This window comes from Cetorhinus maximus, chromosome 10 (assembly GCF_964194155.1).
Source record: "Cetorhinus maximus chromosome 10, sCetMax3.hap1.1, whole genome shotgun sequence".
Taxonomy (NCBI): Eukaryota; Metazoa; Chordata; class Chondrichthyes; order Lamniformes; family Cetorhinidae; genus Cetorhinus; species Cetorhinus maximus.
In genome coordinates, this window is record NC_135888.1 from 107832249 (window position 1) to 107853467 (window position 21219).

Here is a 21219-nt window from a genome sequence, read left to right on the forward strand (position 1 = left end):
GTCTATAGTCTCTGGTGTTTAGAAGAATGAAAGGAGATCTCATTAAGATATACAAGATTCTGAAGGGGTTTGACAGAGTAAAAACGGAGAGGTTGTTTCCCCAGGCTGGGGAATCTAGAACAAGGAGGCACTGTCTTAGGATAAGGGGACAATTGTTTAGGAATGAGATGAGAAATTTCTTCATTCAAAGGTTTGTGAATCTTTGGAACTCTCTACCCTGGAGGACTTTGGTGTCCCATCATTGACCATATTTAAGGATGAGATAGACAGATTTTTGCCCTCTTGGAGAATCAAGGGGTATGGGGATTGGCGGGAAAGTGGAGTTGAAGCCAAAGATTAGCTATGATCACATTAAATGGTCTACTCCTGCTCTTATTCCTTTGTTCTTTGCTCCACTTGGATGATAAAATGAGTAAACCATAGTTTATGTGGGAACCTCATCTTGGTAGAGAGTGCACTCAGCTTGTCTCGCCTTTACTGCATTCGGCTGCAAGAGGATCATCCATTTTACCATCATCCAGCTGCAGGGTCAAGATGCTACTGTTTGGTGGCTGGCAAACGTATATTGTCATCTATCGTACACCTAAAATGTTTTATCTTAAGCACATAGTTCATGAAAACTCCAGCTTATCATTTTTTTTTGAAATCGTACACGTTTTCTGTAAAAGCTTTGTTTTGTGGTACGCAGTGACCTTAAATGCAGGACAAAGCCTGTTTATGTGCAGTATTCTTTGTAAATACTTACATAACACGATTTATTGCTCATATATTTAAAAATAAATACTCATCAATCAGACGCGCTCTATAAAGAAAGAAAAATAGCTTGGAACCGTAACTAGGATTCCCGGATCCGAGTATAACCCTGCTCATTTCATCGATTCAGTGTGAAGAGAGTGGGCGGGGCAAGGCTGGGGGGGTGGGCGGGGCAAGGCAGTGAGTGGGCGGAGTGGAGAGAGTGGTGGGGTGGATAGGGCGGGCCGATGACGTTACTGGCCAGGTTGCACGCATTGTGGAAGATGGAGGCGCGAGCTGGGCTTGGGGTCTCGCGGACGACGCGCGCTCTCACGTTCTTCTTCATCATCGTCACCGTCGTTGCTCTTGTCGTGTCCGAGGTTGAGCAGGGAGGCAACGGTGAGTGTGAGAGAGGGGAGGCTCGCGCTGCCAATTTAACGTCTGGGGAGGCGAACGTTAGACGGATGGTGGGGGTGGGGAGAGTTTGCTATGGTGCGGGTCGGGTCGGGTCAGATCTTTTTAAGGGCTAAATTGGTGGGGAAACCTGGACAATCACTTTTGCAGCCTGAAATCTCTGACTTGGAATGTTGAATCTTAAAAAGAAGAATTTTCTTTTTAACTCTTCCCAAACCGGATTATTATGGGGTTGTGTACATGTTAAATCAGTGCTGACTTTGTGTGTTGACCCCCGTTTGGTGGTAGAGGCAAATTATCTTTCAGTGAAATATGGGGTGAAAGCAAAATTCTGCAGACGCTGGAAATCTGAAATAAAAGCCGGAGACGGTGGAAATACTCAGCAGGTCAGGCAGTATCTGCGGAGAGAGAAACAGAGTTAACGTTTCTTGGGATGTTCTGATGACGGGTCGTCAACCTAAAACGTCAGCTCCGTCCTACTGAGTATTTCCAGCATTTCTTGTTTTTATTACGGGGCGAAAGCAGTTTGTTATGGGAACATTTGACAGCACATTGTTTCTTTCTTGTTTATGGGCACATCTACTGTGATGGTGTCACAATCAATCTTGTCAGCACTGACTGCAGGGAAAGAAGTGAGACCAACAGCAAAAGATGGAGTGAAAACTGTGTGACCTCCACACAATGTTGGAAAATAGCTCAAAGTCTACACGTTGAACCCTTGTCAACTTATATATGTGCTAAAGCGCAAACAAGATTCAGGAGTGAAATTAATAACATTTGTTCAGAAATGTTTTATGCTGCAACATATGGCACTGTTAGACTTAAAATAATAGTCTTATTTGTATACAAGTGGGGTTGTTTCACATGTGGCCGCATGCTAAATTTGGCATACCAAAATTAATTGTTGACACTTTTTAAAAAAATAAAATAAACTGGGATGACTAATTACCGTCAGCATACCCAATTAAGAAAAAAGTGTCTTGTTTTCAATGAGTGAACTGAGCTGGAGGATCGATTAATACAAAAGCAAAGTACTGTGGATGCTGGAAATCTGAGATAAAAAAGATGCTGGCAATACCCGGGTCAGGCAGCATCTGTGGAGAGAGAAACACAGAGTTAACACTTTCATCAGAACAAGTCAGTAAATATTTGTCATTTAAACAAAAAAAGATTTATAATGTTAACTTTCTCAAATTTATTAGCGTATTTTAATTTTTCGATACCTATCAAATTCCAATTGGAGCTTTGTGTAGATGTGTTAATATATTGGCTTTTTAATATGACCTAAGCCAATAAGATTCTTTCTCCAATTTGTCTTTTTTTAAAATCTGCTTACCATGTGGGGTAAATTGGCAGAGCCAAGATTATTTTCCATCTTTACTCCCTTGTAAAAGGTGACAGTAGGTCAGTGCAAATCACTGTAACCATTGTGATGGTTTCTCCATAATAGTGTTGAATAGCAAATTTTGGGATTTTTGACCCAAGGATGAAGAAGGAAGGTGATATATGTCTAACAATAGCTTGCATTTATAGAGTGCCTTTAATATAGCGAAACATTGCAAGGTATTTCACGGGGCAAAAATTGACACCGAGCCAAAGAAGGAAACCGTTAGGATGGTTAATCATTCAAAACACTACTGCCTGTATCCTAATTCTCATTAATTAGAGTATGGCATCAAGGAGCCCTAGGAAAACTGGGGTCAGTGGGAATCGGGGAAAACACCCTGCTGGCTGGAGTCATACATAGCACAAAGGAAGATGGTTGTGGTTGTTGGATGTCAATCATCTCAATTCCAGGACATCACTACAGGAGTTCCTCAGGTTAGTGTCCTAGGCCCAATCATCTTTAGCTGCTTCAGCAATGACCTTCCTTCCATCATGAGGTAAGAAGTAGGGATGTTCGCTGATGGCTGCACAATGTTCAGCACCATTTGTGACTCCTCAGATACTGAAGCAGTCCATGCCCAAATACAGCAAGACCTGGACAACATCCGGGCTTGGGCTGACAAGTGGCAAGTAACTTTGTGCTACACAAGTGCCAGACAATGACCATCTCCAACAAAAGAGAATCTAACCATCACCCCTTGACATTCAGTGGCATTACCATCACTGAATCCCCCACTATCGGCGTCCTGGGGTTACCATTGACCAGAAATTGAGCTGAACTAGCCATATAAATACTGTGGCTACAAGAGCAGGTCAGAGGCTAGAAATCCTGTGGCGAGTAACTCACCTCCTGACTCCCCAAAGTCTGTCCACCATCCACAAGGCACAAGTCAGGAGTGTGATGGAATACTCTCCACTTGCCTGGATGTGTGCAGCTCCAACAATACTCAAGAAGCTTGACACTGTCCAGGACAAAGTAGCCTGCTTGATTGGCACTCCCTCCACCACTGACACACTGGCAGCAGTGTGTACCATCTACAAGATGCACTGCAGGAATTCACCAAGGCTCCTTAGAAAGCACCTTCCAAATCCATGACCGCTACCATCTAGTAGGACAAGGGCAGCATACATATCGGAAAACCACCACCTCGAAGCTCGCCTCCAAGCCACTCGCCATCCTGACTTGGAAATATATTGCTGTTTCTTCACTGTTGCTGGGTCAAAATCCTGGATCTCCCTCCTTAACAGTACTGTGGATGTACCTACACCATGTGGCCTGCAGCGGTTCAAGAAGGCAGCTCACTGCCATCTTCTCAAGGGCCATTAGCTATGGGCAATAAATGCTGGCCTAGCCAGTGGCACCCACATCCCATGAATGAATTAAAAAAATTATGTCCCATCCACCCATCAACCTTGTGTTTGCTGATCTAGGTTATCTCCCAGATCAGCAAAGCCTCAATCTAAAATCCTCATCTTGTTTTTAAATCCTTCCATGGACATGCTCCCTTCTTATCTGTTGAACCTCCTCCAATAGAATGCCGTTCTGAGATCTCTGCATTCCTCCAATGATGGCCACTGATTTTAATCATTTCATCATTGGCATCCGTGCCTTCAGCTGTCTAGGTCCTAAGTTCTGGAATTCCCTCTGCAAACCTTTCTGTCCCCTTTAACTCTCTCCATATCTCTCTCTCCTTTTACAGTTGCTCCTCAAAAATCTACTTCTTTGACTGTGTTTTTGGACACTTGTCTTAATATCTTATGTGGCCCTGTCAAATTTTATTTGATAAAGTTCCAGTGAACATGTTTTGACATTTTACTATATTAAAGATACTATTTAGGGTTTAGGGAGGGATTTGAGAGCTTGGCTGACATGGCTGTATTGCCCTTGTTGGAGTGAAGAATGCAGAACAGAGTAGAGTTGGCACGCACACAGCTTTTGAAAGGTTGCAGAGTCAGAGGAGTTTACAGCGATATGTAAAGGGGAGACTTTGGTCGCATTTCAACATGTGGATGAGAATTTTAAAGTCAAGGCCTTGGACCAGAAACCAGTGTAGGTCAACGAGCATGGATGATGGGTTCACAGAACCTGGTGAGAATTCGGATAAAGGTAGCAGAATTTTGGATGAAATTAAGTTTGTGGGGAGTGCAAGATAGTAGGTCAGCCCAGAATAGTTGAATCTGGAGGTAACAAAAGATTGGCTGAGAGAGCACTTGGACTGAAGCAGAGGTGAGATGGGAAATCTTACAGACATGGAAGTGGATGGTCTTGGTGTTGGGGAGGCTGTGGTGTTGGACGTTCAGCTTAGAGTCAGATAGGACTTTGAGGTTCAAAATAGTCTGGTTCAGCCTGAGACAGATACAGTCTGAGGGAACAGAGTTTGTGACTAGGGCTGAAGACAATAGCTGCAGTCACCCCATTGTTTAATTGGAGAAAATTTTGCCTCATCCAGGATTGGATGTCGAACATGCAGTCCGAGAACACAAGTGGTAGAAGGGTCAAGAGGTGTTGGTGATGTAGAGCAGGGGGTCATCAACGTCCTGTGGAACCTGGTACTATGTTTGACTGACGACATTGAGGGGCCAGCATGTAGATGAGATATAGGAAGGGAGCCAAAGGGGTGGGGAGAGAACCTATTGCAGGAGATTCTCTAGCTACGGTTAGATAGGGAAGAGTGAAAATAGAGAAGGGCATTCACACTCATTTAGACAAAGATGGAGAGACATTCAAAGAGGATAGTATGGTCAAATGTGTCAAAGGCTGTAGACAGCTTGAGAAGAATGAAACTCTTTCGAGTTATCAACAGTCACAGATTGCAACTCTTTCGAGTACAATCACAGTTCTTGGTTTTCCGGGAGTGGGACATGAACCCACAACCCTCTAATTCAAAGGCGAGGGTGCTATGAACTGAGCCACAGCTGACACCTCACTAAAATTCTTTCGAGTACGTTCACAGTTCTTGGTTTTTTCCGGGAGTGGAACATGAACCCACATCCTTCTGATTCGAAGGCGAGGGTGCTATGAACTGAGCCACAGCTGACACCTCAGAGAAGAATGAAGAGGGACAGTGCACCACTGTAATAGTTGCACAGGATGTCATTTGTTAATTAGGATTAGAGCCTATCATGTGGTGTGGGATGGCAGAAACTTAATTGGAAAGGTTCAATCTTGGACTTGTGGGAAAGATGGGCATGCATTTGGGAGGTGACAATATGTTCAAGGACTTTGTGGAAGCTTTGAAAGGAAATTTAGAGATGGAGTGTTTGCAAAGCCAGAATGGTCAACATTTTTGGGGGAGGGGATTAGAAAGGGAGGGGAATTAATACCTGAGGAGCAGGAGCCATTCAATATCTGACAGTATGGGGGAAAGTTGGGTAGACAGCCATCAGAATAGTGTGTCTGGTCCGCAGCATTGAGAATGCAAGGATTATTTTGTTAATCATCTTGGGTCTTTTTTTGTTTGCTGAGTATCCTGTATTTGTTTATGTTTTAACAAGTACATTGTGTAATGGGAGGGAAGCCAATCACTCTTAGTAAAACTCATTTATCTAGTGCTGTGCTGCAGAAAAATCTCCTGTCGCATATCTCAAGGAAATCTAAATTCAAAAGTAGATGTGGTGGAGGGGGGATATTTTTGTTCTGACTTTTATGTTAGTGAAGTCAAGTTTTAGTCTTTCTGACCTAAAGCCAATAATCTCCCAGTGGTAAACTTTTAGAATGTTCTTACCAGGCCAATATTGGAGCAGACATTTCTTAATGTCGTGATAAATAGTTATCCAATTGGGTTCTCAATATTTGAAATCTGAGAGTCTGTTACCATTTTGCAAAGATCCATCTTCCAGTTGACCTAGGTATAAGCTTGTATGTTCTGAAGATCTACAATAGAAATGTGTGTTTCCCATTAGTTGGCACTTTATTCTTTACATAACCATAAAATACAGGTACAATATGGGCATTAGACTTCTGAAATATCAATACTGTGAATATAAGTTTAATAAAGCCACTGGAACGTGCGCTTTGATTTCTTTCTATTGTTTGTGTAACTGTTATTGTTTGAACTCTATCCACTTGTTTGTAGTACTTTTATAGGCTTAGAATTTGATGGGAAAAGCAGAGCTTAATGTCTGTGCTGTTGTTAATGTGTAAATTGTTGAGCAATTTGTGGGGAGGGAGAGACAAAATAGAAAGACTCCCATTTCTGGAGCACCTTGGGACATCGCAAAGTGCCTTACAGTCAATGACGTAGTTTTGAATTGTTGTAATGTCAGAAATGTGGCAGCCAATTTATGCACAAGATCCCATAAACAGCAACGTGATAATGATAGAATAATTTATTTTTTAGTGAAGTTTGTTGTAGGATAAATATTAGCCAAGACACAGAGGAGAACTCCTCTGTCCTTTTGAAATAGTTCCATGGAATCTTTTACATCTATCTATGAGATCAGACAGGAACTTGGTTTTTGCAACTAATTTGACTCATTTACTCCATTGCCTTCTCTGTCCCCCTGTTTCTTTCTCTATCCTTAAATCTCCTTGTTTATGAGATGGACTGTTGGTCCCATGATTCCCTACGGAGAGTTCCCGACACTCAATTCCAGTCACTTGCAGCATTTTTCGAGCTGAGCAGTGAGGGAAAAAGTCTAATTAATGTGGCAAAGTGAGAGGTGCCACACTCCAGCAAAATCTGGGCCATTATGTACTCTTTGAAAATACCAAATGACAGAATGTACGTATGTTGGGGGTGAAGTTATAGGAGTCCTGATCTTTTCTAAAACATTCCACTTACGTTTCTTCTTCACTTGCGAGTTTAGAGAATTGATGACTTACTCAAAAAGTCGTTCTGCTTAATGGCTTGTGTTTATTTGTACCCAGAATTCCAGGTTTAAAAAGGGCACAGATTTCAAATGATTGCAAGAAAGTTAAAATGCTTACAGAAAATGATTACAAATTTAACAGGCTGAGAAAAGAAGAGGACAGATAATAAAAACAAAGATAGCAACTGCTTTGTTACTTTACTTCCAGCACTCTGATATCTCATATCAGAATGCTCGAATATGTTATATACTCCCAGCAAGTAAATACTTTGTCAATATTGAGCTCAAATATGCTATTAACTGTGGTCATACAATCACCCAACGTGACCAGCTCCTCTGGTTGTGGACTCTTCTCCTAGTCAGGCCCTCTTTTTGAGATCTCCTTCTGATGATTAGTGGAAACCCCTCTCTTCGACTGCAGTAAAAGTCTCTGATGTGTTCAATCGTTTATACCCTTCTTCATGGGATGGGGTTAAGTTACTATATTGACAAGCCACACTGTCCATTGAAACATTACCCAGTTATATTCTGCAGCCTTTGTTTAAAACGTAATTTGAATCTGCCCAGAAAGTTGTCATGTTTCTTTCGCTTTCTGAGGTAATTTCCCATTATGTGTAATGCCATGTAGTCAATTTTCCAGGTAATGTTGTTTGTATTTGCTGGAACACTATGTTTCATCGTGTCTCGATTCAAGGCCGAGACTTCATATACTAAAGCATTAGTGTCTTTAGCTAGTCTGTATTATCTCTGTTGTTTCCCTGATGGCACTTGTTTCAAGTCATGGTAAATTCATCAAGTTTAATTTTGAAAGACGAATAAACAAGCAGCTCTTCATCAGCACTTTTCCCATCTTCCAAGACATGCGGGTTGAATGCCAAGTTGAAAATTATTTCAAAAATTATTTTTTGTCCTACAGGTTCATAATCAAGCCCATTGGGCAATCTGTACCTTGCTCGTCCTGCTTTCTACCCTTAATGTCACCTATTAGCACATTCCTTAGATAATATCACCACCTTCAACACCTCTTTGTCCTTTTGTCTATGACATCTTTTGGCTATCTCCACCTATCACTGGCCCTCTATCCAGCTCTACCTGTCTCCCCCCCCCCACCCCCCCCCCCCCCACCACCCAAACCAGCTTATATTTCACCCCTTTTCTATTTTTCCTTAGTTCTGTTGAAGAGTCATACAGACTCAAAACGTTAATTGTGTTCCTCTCCGCAGATGCTGTCAGATCAGCTGAGTTTTTCCAGGTATTTTTATTTTTTCCTTTGTGTGCCTTGTTTGGTATCGCTTAATGTAAGAAATACTACAGTGCAGAATATAGAATTATTGTTACAACTGAATTAAACACTGGAGTTAATGTTATTCCCATGCTTAAAAGTCTTGTAACACAAATATCTTTGTTGTGCATTGTTAAAGTTAGAGGAAAAAGACTTGCATTTGGGCCTTTCATGGTTTCCAGACATCCCAGAGCACTTTACAGCCAATGACGTATTTTTGATGTGCAGTCACTGTTGTACTTTAGGAAACATTAATAGAAACCATGAATTGATATTGTACGTTACTTTATGTCTCAAGTTAAAGGCACTTTTGGTTGTGTGATCTCTAGCGGCCCAAAGAAGAGGAGATTTAATTGAGGTTTTTATAAGAGTAAGTAAGAATAAACTGGCAGGTAGGTCAGTAATCAGAAGACACAGATTTAAGATACTTGGCAAAAGAACCAGAGGGGGATGAGAATTATTTTACTCAGCAAGTTATGATGATGGAGTGATTAAAATCATATATGCACAAAATATCAGAATTGGAGGCACATAGTGATTGTGAAGGATTGTAGGATTTGAGGAGGTTGCAAGGTTAGGGAGGGCAAGGTTATGGAAGGATTTAAAAACAAGGATGAGGATTTTAAAATTGAAGGATGGGGAGCCAGTGAATGTCATCAAGCACAGTGAATGAGATCTGGAATTAAAATATGGTTAATATGATTAATAAGTTAATATACTTGAAAAGGAAACATTTGCAGGGCTAAGAGGGAAGCGTGCGGATGTAAGACTATTTAGATAACTCTTTCAAAGAGTGGGCTCAGGCGTGATTGGTTAAATGGTCTCTTTTCTGTGCTGCATAATTCTATAAAGACATTCTATTTAGTCTTTTTAAAATTAATTTGTTTAAAAAATCAAGACAATCCTTGGGCTTAGTCATGCAACATTACAAAATTAGAAGCATGAAGAATTTTCAACAGGGTGAACCAGCAAGGCTTTAAAGTTGAATTCAATGCTGATTTGTGTTTTTTTTAACTGCAGTTGTCGAAGCATAGTGACCATTCTAAAATATTCTAATTCCTATATGTTTGTTTCTGGGCATGTGATTCTTGGAATTTTAGACTCCCTGTGCCAGCATTGTGCTCTGGCAAAGGAATCTATTCTTGGCCCCCTTCTATTTCTCCTGACATGCTGCACTTCACGATATCATCAGAAAATACAGCAATGCACGCTGAAGACTGCTGGCTCTACCTTGCCACCACCTCCCTTGACTCGTCCACTGTCTCTAAATTACCAGGCTGCTTGCCCAACATCCAGTACTGGATGCTCAGAAATTTCTTTCAGTTGAATATTGGGAAGACTGAAGCCATTGGCTTCGGTCCCCACTGTAAAGTCCACTTCCGAGCCACCAACTCCATCGTCTCCCTGGTAAATGTCTGAGGCTGAATCAGACTGTTTCCAACCTTGGTGTTACATTTGACCCCAAGATGGGTTTCCAACCACTTACTTGCATCATCACGACAACCTCCTATTTCCACCTCTGTAACATTTTTCTGAACCATTCCTGCCTCAGTTTATCAGCTGAAACCTTCATATTTGTTGCCTCCTAGATTGGACTATCCCAACGCACTCCTGGCTACCCTCCCATGACCTACCCTCTGTAATGCCTTGATTTTCAAATCCTCATCCTTATTTTCAGTCTTATCTCTCCCTATCTCTTTAATTTCCTTCAGATATGCCTGCAGAGACACTTGCGCTCCTCTAATTCTGGCCTCTTCATCATGCCCAATCTTAATTGCTCCACTATTGATAACCGTACCTTCAGCTGATAGGCCTAAGCTCTGGAATTCCCTCCTTAAGCTTCTCTGCCTCGCTACACCGCTTTCCTTCTTTAATACGCTCTTTAAAACCTAGCTCTTTGACTAAGTTTTTAGTCATCTTCTGTAATAGTATATCTCATGTGGCTCAGTGTCAAATTTTGCTTCATAAGGCTGCTGTGAAGTGCATTGGGACATTTTGTTATGTTAAAAACACTATATAAATACAAGTTGTTCCTGTTTCCCCAACATTTTTATTTCTGTAGCCCTGTTCAGTTACTCACTGACCTGGCAGCATTTCTAGCTGTTTGTGTTTTGAACTATAAAGAATCCAGAGAATGATTGTTGTGCAGTTCTGCTCAGAGCTCATTAGTACTTGAACAGCTGAGCAGCATCCACAAAAAAAAGCAAGAACAAAATATAGGCACTAACATCCTGACCGGCATACAAAGTAGGAGGGGCTGAGTAGTTCTTAGTGTCATTCACACTTTATAGGCCATGAGGTCAACTATGCACAACAGCAGATATTGCTATCTTCTTGTATATTTAGCATTTTATAATATATCATTTGGGCTGCTGGCAAAATTTCACTATAAGTGAACTCCACAGCATTAGTAATTCTATTAAGTAAGCTGAATTGCTCTTTTAAACTTGTTTGTGCCTTATGCAGTTTATTAAAATGTAGGCCAGTTGTTTTGTAGTCCATCTCCCTTCCAATCATTTGGTTCTAAAAGGTGCTTTTTTGAAAGTGAGTTGTTTAATGTGATTGTGGGCCACTCTGCATGTTTCTGTAATACAAGGCCAGAATTGTGGAAGATAGAAACCTGATGATTAAGCTAGCACAAGCACAGATAATTCAGAGTGAAAATATAGGGTTGCATATTTGCCACTAATTTTAATGGTTTATGTTTTGTGAAAGACAGGGAGAGAGATTTTTCTTGCCATCTATCCATAAGCAAAGGTGTTTTAATTTTTGAAATAGGCTGTGGTGTGTTCCCCAAACCTTCTGTTTGTGAAGTCAATTTTAAAGTGATTAACAGCAAATTCTCTTTAGGGTTAAATCAGAAGTGTTGTTTGTTCATACATTCAAACCCAGGGGATAGTTGTCGCAACTACATACACACACCCAAGCACATGCGAAGGAAATAGGAAAGAAAAGATTTTTACAACTAGGAATAACTTAAAAAAAAAACCAAAGATATGGATGTCAATTCACATGAATATCTGAATCCAGAATGTCGGGGTCCAGTGAGGGTTCCTTCGTGTAGGAGTTAAGGTTCAGGCAGGTTCAGCTAGCTGAAAGCAAGAGTTGCAGAATTCCTTTAAAGTTGGTGATGACGCAGCATGGTGAGGTTGGTATACGGAGGCTTGGTCCACTCCACAGGTGATGGCAGGAATCTTCCAGAGATCCAGGTTTCGAGGAGGTTTAGACTTGAGGCAGGCTTTGTTATCAGCCTGTCTTGTTTTGGTGTTGACAGGCTTGGTGTTAACAACAGACTACCCTGGGAGTCCAGGAATATAACATTTAAACTTTCCAAAGACCAGAGGAGCATAAGTCATGTGGTGTTGCCTATTGATAAGGTTAACACTCAGTTTCTATGTCTCTGGTCAAAATTTATTGTCACCTCCGGAGTTAGATGATGGTTCTTAGTACCTCCGCAGGTATAATATGTTTCAACGGCTGTCTGTTTGCTATATGTTAAGGCTGGGAGACAGACCATCTGCTGTTCCCTTGTTTCGTATAATGCATCCATACAATGATATGTGTGATATTCCACAGGGATGAAGGTTGAGCTTTGCCCTGTAATTACTGTTGGAAGTTTGCAGAACTGTAGCCAACTTGCAAATCACGTGACCTGTAGCAATCATGTGTTTGGTCCAGCAAAGTCAATTTTTAAATAAGCAGAAAGTAAGGTTTGAGTCAGTTGTGATCTTTTTCATGTCTTATGGACATGACAGTTTAAAATGTTGTAATACAGTTGTATGGATTATGATGATTTTATAAATTGCTGGAAGAAAACAATATTGTGCAGGGCATTGATGAGATCACATCTAGCGTACTGTGTACAGGTTTGGTCTCCTTATTTAAGAAAGGATAGAAATGTGTTAGAAGCAGTGCAGAGAAGCTTCACTCAACTGATACCTGGGATGGGATGGGAGGGAAAGGATGGAGGCTGAAAGGATGTTTCCCCAGACAGAGACGAGGAGAATTTTTTTCTCTGAGGGTTGTGGATCTTTGGAACTCTCTTTCCCAGAGAGCGGTGGAGGCAGGGTCAATTAATATTTTTAAGGCAGAGGTAGGTAGATTCTTGACTAACAAGGGAGTCAATGGTTATTAGGGTTAGGCAGAATGTGGAGTTGAGGCCACAATCAGATTTTATTGAATGGCGGAGCAGGCTGAAGTGGCCAAATGGCCTACCTCGGCTTTTAATTCGTATGTTCGTATTTTTTAACGTGCAAATCTTTGCTAGTTTTGTGTGGGGAAGGGTTAGGAAAGTAGATTTAGGTAGCTTGAACACTACTTTTCTGTATTGAAATGGTAGTCTGTCACTGGATATGTTCAGCCATTAGTGCTGTTGAAATAGGCTCAAATATCATGCAGTCTGTCTCAAGCCATACTGTTACATAAATAGGGATGTTTTCATAAAAGGCATGAAGTAAATAGTTGTGGTCTATACCAAGGTCTAAAACTTATTGGCAATGCATGAATGAGTTTATTCAGCTCTAGCAGTAATATACTGTGCTATGTGTGAATAGCTGTATAATGCCAATTTTTTACTGCACTGGGGAATAATCCTGTATAGTGCTAAAAGGCGCCAGCAAGCCTTACTTGTCAGTGTCTGAACATTTGGTGTACTGTAAAAGCTGAGGTAATGCAAGGAAAAAAACCTTGATACGCACAGTCCTGAATCAAGCATTATGGAAATGGATTGCTCAAGTAGTGTATGCTTATTGAAATCAATCTCCTCACTTTACAACAGTTTCAAAGAAAACTGAATGCACTAATCTCTCACAATGGACTAGACGGATTCCATTACAAGTCAGTCACTTCTTCTTTTGCTGACTATCTTGGATAAAAAGGAATGCTTTGCATCAGAAATGTCTCTGGTAGTGCCTTGTTGATCTGCTTTTGTAAGCTGAAAGAGTTATTTAATGAACTGGCGTTGATATAGTAATAAGGCGTGCCAAGGATCATTTGATGAAGCTTTTGGTCATCTGCCCTAATATGTCCTTATGTGACTCTGTATCAAATTTTGTTTGTTAACACCCCTGTGAAGCATCTTGGGGCAGTTCACTCAGTAAATGCTGCTATAAGCAAGTAGTTGCTGTTTGATTGAAAGGGTGTCTTTCCTTCTAGCTCCCATCCCTTAGGATAGGGGAAAAGAAGAGTTTGTCACATGAATAAATGCTGGAAATGCAGGAATGCTTCTTTGGGTCACATATCCTAACCTATTCTCCTATTCACACATTTTTTCTTTCTCTGTCTAGGATTAATTGCTTTACATCTTTTAGCTTTCCCTGTACCTGACTGTTATGCTAGTCTTTGTTTTGGAATTATTATTTATACTAATTTTTCCACTTGAGCCCTCCATGCCATTTACTAGTTCAAAAACCTCATGACAGTCCTATTTATCCTTTTCAATAGGATTCAGACCCAGCCTGGTTCAGGTAGAGCCTGTTCCAACAGTACAGTGTTCCATGAAATGGAATCTCTCTTTAACACACCACTCTTTCATGCACCTCCTTTATTGCATGTCCCTGTTGTTATGATCGGGATGGGAGAAGTGCGCAGAATATCTAGCTCTACTACTCCTTAGGTCGCACCATTATTTTAAAAGTTAAATTCACTCTCCAAAAAGGCCAATTTATTCACCCTCGCTACTGTTAGTCCCAGAATAAAAGAGACTTTAACCAGGCTTCTTTCAATGAACTCAGAATAATTGATCAATTACAAAACTTCAAACAAGTTACAAGAACTGGTTAACACACAATTGTAATCTGCAAGTATAACTATCGTGTTTAAAATTCTCCAGCGCGCACATGCGCACGCACACATATATACAAACAACAAACATTACTCAGTTCTGTTGAAGGGTCATGAGGACTCGAAACGTCAACTCTTTTCTTCTTCGCCGATGCTGCCAGACCTGCTGAGTTTTTTCAGGTAATTCTGTTTTTGTTTTGGATTTCCGGCATCTGCAGTTTTTTGTTTTTATATTTTTTTGTTTTTAAACAAATAGGGGTCTCTGCAGAGATGGGTGGTTAAAGAGTAGACTTTATAAAAAAAGGATAAAGTTCGCAGGGTTTTGCACTGTTGTCCTGGAGTTCTCTCGTGTGAAGACAGATCATTAAGTCCTGGTAGAAGCCTGGAGGTTTTCACCAATAGAGCTTCGGTGTGGAGGGAAAATAGGCCAGGATCAATCCTTCTCGTCTCGATCTCTCGGATTTCCAAAGGTAGACAAGTTCCACTAAGATGAGGATTTTTAGCTGGATACTGACAGTCTCACAGTTTCAGGCAAGGCAAAGAGTTTGAGCTGGGCAGCTTTTCCCTTTCTCAGTTCATTCCCAACTAAACTCAAAAAAGCAAACTCAAAACTTAAAGCTCATCCCTGTCATGTGATTTCCAGTAAATCACTTGTCTTTGCATTTAAACCAGTTTTTTCCCATCGATTAAAATATTTGCAGTGCAAGCAAGCAAACAGCTCTCCCCCATCAAGTACCATGCCGATCAGGTGATTTCTTGGAAAAGGCATGCTTGCTCCCAGTGCACAGGTGAACTTAATGACCTTTTTTAAAAAAAATAGTTCAAGTGTCTAAATAAGGCAATGTTGTTCCATAGCTTTCAGGACAATATTTTCTTTTAAAATATGATTCTAACATTGTGTCAGTTTGCACATGGCAATTATAACCCTTGAGCTCCTGTCTTTTTATTGAGCTCCTAGTTTTTGGTACTCACCAGATAGGACCTCTTGCCTATGTTGTTGGGCTACAACAACTGGATCCTCTCCCTCCCTATCCAATGTCCTTTCAGGCCAGCTTGAAAAGGCCCCCTACCCGGCATCAGGTAGGGAACAAACCATATGGGACTACAGATCCTGCTTACAAAGGATGCTGTCTGTTCTCCTACTAATTGAACCCCTGACAACTATTCCCTTGGGCTTCTCCATCTCCCCCTGCACCAAGGCACCATGGATGTGCATTCTGACTGCTCTTCTGACAGTCTTTATCCTTATCTTTTCAGGTTGCAAATACTTAGCAGAAAATTCCCACTTGCACCAACTTCCCAACTTCAGCACTCTGTTAATGCTGTGCTCTTCATGATGTCTCTTGTGTGATACACCTTTATGATGAAATTGATTTTTGTGTGTTAAATTAGATTTTGTGAAGTGGAATGTGTTGCAAGCGGTTGCAGCAACATCCTGAAATGCAACAGTTTAATTCAAGTAGTTTACCAGCCACCTTTACCCCAAGCAGTGTTGTTTTCATATCCATTTTATTTCTAGATAAATATGTATAGATGGGATCTCTGGAAAAAGGTGTGTTCCCGGTATATATTTTTTTGCAGTCAGAGATTTAATGTGGAAAGTGATGCATAGCAAACTCGGGAAATTACACCGTGATTTGGACAATTTGCTAAAAAGATTAGCGTGCCTTTTATGTACTACAGCTGTTAAATGTTGATTGTTTCTCATTGCATTGGTTAGGCTGAATGGTATATATAAGTCTGAAATGTTGAAAAGTATGCAGAACTGCTTTGTGATCATTACTGTGGTGACCAGTCTAATTTACTTTTGTTGTATTTTGTGACCTTTTCACAGCGACCAATAACAGCACACCTTTAGGAAATTTAACAGTAATTACTGAAAATGAACAAGCCAATTTTCCCATCGATGTGACGTCACAGCAACTTGAAAGTAAAAAGACAAATCCAAGCATGACTACTACATCTCCGACCACTAACAGTACACCTGCAACCACTCCGAAATCTGTTCCAACGAAAATAGTGGGAATTGCAACCAAGAGTACTGTACATTTTACAAACACAACACACAAAGTAACTGCTGGCCAAAGTACTGACCAAGTGAGACCACCCTTAAAAGATGCATCAATAGTGAAAGCTAACATGAATGGAGATGGACAAGATTCAGAAATAATGGTAATTGACACAGATATTGAAGGGGATGAAACAATAATTTCTAATACAGATCCAGAGAGGATGGATGAAATGACAGATAACCAATTGCTGCTTGTTGAACAAGGTAATTCTCCATCCTATTATGAATCAGACGACGACAAAGCGGCAGAGGAGTATTTTGATATGAACCAAGAGGATGAGAATGACCTGGAAAGTGAAGACGTGGGCGAACCTCCTGAGCTCCCTGATCAACCAATATACTCCTCTGCGCCTGAAGAAGATAGTCACTTCTTTTTCTACCTGGTTGCTGCTGCTTTTCTGATTGCTATTGTTTACATTACATATCACAACAAAAGAAAGGTGAGTTTCTGCAAAAATATACAGGGTAAAACTATCAACTTCTTCAATTCGAAAGATTAATTCTTCTGTTCTTTTCACAGAGGCTGTTTTATCTTCTGGGTGTTTCTTGTATTTTTTGTTTTTGTTACAGTTACAGTACTGTTTGATGAAGAATAAAGGTCCCTCTACACTGCAGCACCATTGTGCTTCAGTTCCAATGTCATAAAAACACTCATTCCCAAACCGGCCACCCCATGATTGGGAACTAGTGCTGAATTAGGGCTAGTTTGGTGCTGAGGGCCCTTGATCTCTAGCAATAGGAGCAGCATAGCCAGACTTTTCTGTTACTTAACACGCATAGCCAGGAGCATGTGGAGATTTAATTTGTCATTATGGATTAGATATCCATCCAGGCATCAGATTAAACAGCCAGTGTCTAACCCACTGCACTACCTAGTCTCTCCTTTTTACTGCTACCCATCCCGATACCATTTGTATTTTCTTCCAGATCTGTATTATCTGCAGTGAAGTATGAGACTAATGCAGAAATTTAACATAGCCCATGACAACCTGGTAAATTATATATTTGAGGCTGATTTCTAATGGAAGTTCCTGGCTGCATTAATTTAAAGAGAACTGATTAATTTCTTCTGAGAGGTGAAATGGCTTCACACAGAGACATTCAATGTGTTGTTGAATGACTCACTGAAGGAATAGCTCTGCAAATCCTCTTGCTGTTTCAAAAAAAATCTTTTCTGCTGCAGAAATTCCTCTGTGATAAACTGATCCATTTAAAAAAAAACACTACATGAGCAGTTGTTTTGCAGTCACAGGATGTGACATTCCTGGCATCCAAGAGTTCCAAAACCACTTGTTGGTCTGTATTGGGTAATCATGAAGTGGCTCATTCACTCATCAATCTGGTAGTTTAAATAATGTGACTGCTTTTGGCAAGCTGCTTTGGATTTTTGTTACGGAAGGCCTTTGGAGGCATGGGCAGACTGCCTCTGACAGCAAAACTGTAATTTCCTTTATAATGGCTTGCCTCTTACGCAAGAGCTGTTATTGATGGTAACACAGTAACGTATACATTTGGATATTAAAACTTCTGATAACAATATTCTTAACTGAAATCAAATTCCAAAAGCAAGGTATTTTATCATCATTAAATGGAATATTCACTGAAATTACTGAAATTAAAGTTTAGTTCACTAATAAATGGGAATGTGACACATGCAAGTTTTTGGGGAGGCTTCATTATTCATAGTTAAACTTCAGTTAGACTTATCACAGAATCATAGAAATTTACCGTACAGAAGGAGGCCATTCAGCCCATTTTGTCCATCCCGGCTGTGAAACAGCTATCCCGCCTAATCCCACTTTCCAGCTCTTGGTCCACGGCCTCTTAGGTTGAAGCACTGTTGGTGAATATTCTCTATGCAAAGGTTTAGAATCTTGAGTTTAGGAATAAATTACTTAACTTTGGCTTGTGAAATCATTGATATTCATTGACAGTTCTCCTTTCCTTGCCCCATCTCTCCAAATTTTCTCCCTTCCTCAGGAAGGCGATGACTTGTCCGAGAGTACAGTACCACATGTATGAGTTAGTCTTGCCTATCTTTATCTAAATAGTTATTGATTTGAGCTCAGTGAATGCTGGATGGCTATTCTACTGTGGGAATATCATAGCTCAGCCTTGCCCTCATTCAATAATTACATGTGTAATTCCTACTTGAACCTGAACCTCTGTGGGAGATCTGTGAAGCCAAGCGAATGGCTTTTTCTTTTGTGATGCAATGGCTGAGGTTACAGCTGCCTTTTTCTGTTCTCTCTGATATACAGAAAGTATGTATTTAAGTGTTTAACCATAATTGTTCTATTTTTATAACTACTTTTGCTGATCCTTTCAACCCACTATGAAAGAGCTGCTGAAAATCAATATTTATACTTCCCATATTACTTCCTTCTTTACTGTAATGAAAATGAAGACTTGTTTGCAAACCTTTGATAATTGTGTTCTCTTCTCCCTTTTAGATTTACATTCTCTTAGTTCAAAGCAGACGATGGAAGGATAGTCTGTGCTCAAGGACAATTGAATACCAGCGGTTGGACCAAAACATACATGATGCTATGCCATCACTTAAGATTACAAAGGACTACATTTTCTAAATGCATTACTTCCAACTTTATATTAAAAAGTCAATGCAGTTGCATTTGTTTCATTTTTTAAAATAGTTTTGCTGAAGGAACAATGCAAATCTAAACTAAAATATAGATTATGCATGCTCCCCTCTTTAGCATTAAAAAATTCTTCACACCTTCAAAAAAAGTCAAATCCAAAAATAATGAAATTGCTAGTCTTTAAGAACACACCTAAAAGTTCTGAAATGGTTCTCTGAATCATTGTACCTATTGTCATTGCATCAAAAATGCTTTGGATCGTGGCTGCTGAGATCAGAGTGGTTAGGAAAAACAATCTACCTTAAGTTGCCGACAAATGAATCATATCTGAACTATATTTTAAATCAAATGCTTTGTTTTTTTGCCTTTTAGGATTTAAACGTTCATAAACTCTATTGTCTGAAAACTGGACAGCTGACTGTCACCAGCTAGCTTAATAGAATTTTACACATGATTAGTATTTATATCCAATTCAGTTTCCTTAAAAAAAGGTTCAATGGGTAGAAGTTACGTACCTACTTTTTAGTAATGGGCTGTTGATTGTTTAGTAAATTTAAAAGGTTTCGACTAAAATTGGTACATAGTCATGAAAAGTGATGACAAAAGTGAATTCTTTGGGTGTCATATCACTATTTGTCTTAATACCCTTTGCTATTAAAATATTACCTGTAGCGTTAAATGGTACACCAGCCAATACCAGGGTAATACATATATTATAATATCTAAAATATATATATTACCTGGAGCCTTAGCAAAATGCCTCAATTTGAAAATGCTTATTGCCCCTCCCCATCATTCCAAAGTACCTATCTACTGAAATGTGAGAAACATTATATTAGCTTTTTAGAATATATCATTAGCAGCATGGTACTTTAGTTTGCAATATTCACAGCATTCTCTTAGATTGTGTACTTTATTTTTAGTTTACAAAGTTTTTTTTTCCATGTGTAGATACGTGTTTCAATGCAAGAAGTATGAAACGGTTAACTCAGTACACTATCTGTTTGGTTCAGAAAACTTTTTTTTACTGAAAATGGTTTCTGGGATAGGCTACTATTACCCATGTGATATTGTAAGTTTTCATTTTGAAAAATATATGATTCAGTTAACTAAATGTGTATTTAAGAAATTGTCAAATTTTTGATGTAAGATCAACATGGCAGTAAAATTGGTTGGCTCAAAATGATTGCAGTGGGTGAATGGGAGGTGATGGTTGCTGAAGTGTTTAGTCTGCTTTGATCAGTGTTTACATGCACATTTGACCTTTTGGTGTTTGTGAGAAGCATTGAGAAAAGAAGCACAATGAATCATAAATTGTTGAAATATGGTAGCCTTTTTGTACCTAACTTCTGTATGGTTTAATAAAGTTTCTGAATTATTGCTGTGATGTTTGGTGCTTTAATACTTAATTACTTAAGAAGCAATTCAGGCTCCCATCAAGAAATCAGGTCCTAGATTTGGGGATTAGGTTAGGATTTATAGATGGGAACATACAACCCTGTTCATTGGTAATTTTTTGGGCACACCAATGGGATTGGTTTCGGATTTTACTGCCAAAGATCCAGCACAGCCACGTTTGACCAAATGGTGTTTCCTGCATTAACTTCTAAGGTTTTGGGTTACTCCATTATGTACCATTGACCTTCACTTTACTTTCCTTCCACTGTTCATTTTCTTGCCCTATAAATAGTTGACAGAGAGAGGCTCTGTGCAGGAGATTGCTGATCCATCGTGTAAAAAAAATAAGTTATGAGGAAACCTAAGAAACTTGGGATTTTTAGTCTGGATGGGAGGCTAATAAGGAGTGATCTTTTTGGCATACATGACATAGTAATGGTATGGAAAAGGCCAATTTGGGAAAATTGCTTCAAAATAATTGACAACAGGATGACCGCCCCAGGTGGTCTTCATACAAATATTGATCAATGCTTAGAATGGGCTCCTGGATTGAACAGTAAAACAAGACCCTGAAATAATTGAAGAATCAATTGTGAATCAATGGGAGGATGTTTCCAGATGGATTAACTGTGATTAACTGCATGTCTTTCTTCATCCACAATCACCTTATATAAATACACTTCTTTAAATATACTCTGGTAAGTCTAATTAACTTTGGCACCAAACACAAGAAAAAAACTTAA

General features: G+C 39.8%; 1 protein-coding gene across 1 annotated transcript; it reads left to right on the plus strand.

Annotated features, from left to right (window-relative positions):
* The first annotated feature begins 970 nt into the window (after nt 1-970).
* On the plus strand, nt 971-20461 carry LOC144685936 (uncharacterized). Its single transcript, XM_078550982.1, has 3 exons — nt 971-1131; nt 16242-16918; nt 18932-20461. Exons 1-3 carry the CDS (start codon nt 981-983, stop codon nt 19064-19066), a joined length of 963 nt encoding a protein of 320 aa, XP_078407108.1. The 5' UTR covers nt 971-980; the 3' UTR covers nt 19067-20461.
* The last annotated feature ends 758 nt before the right edge of the window (nt 20462-21219 follow it).

Bases quoted from the DNA above. Each gene is read 5' to 3' on its own strand.
- LOC144685936 (XM_078550982.1), top strand. From the start codon at position 981: ATGACGTTACTGGCCAGGTTGCACGCATTGTGGAAGATGGAGGCGCGA. The intron at 1,132-16,241 runs GTGAGTGTGAGA...ACCTTTTCACAG, and splicing joins GGTTGAGCAGGGAGGCAACG to CGACCAATAACAGCACACCT. The intron at 16,919-18,931 runs GTGAGTTTCTGC...TCTCCCTTTTAG, and splicing joins CATATCACAACAAAAGAAAG to ATTTACATTCTCTTAGTTCA.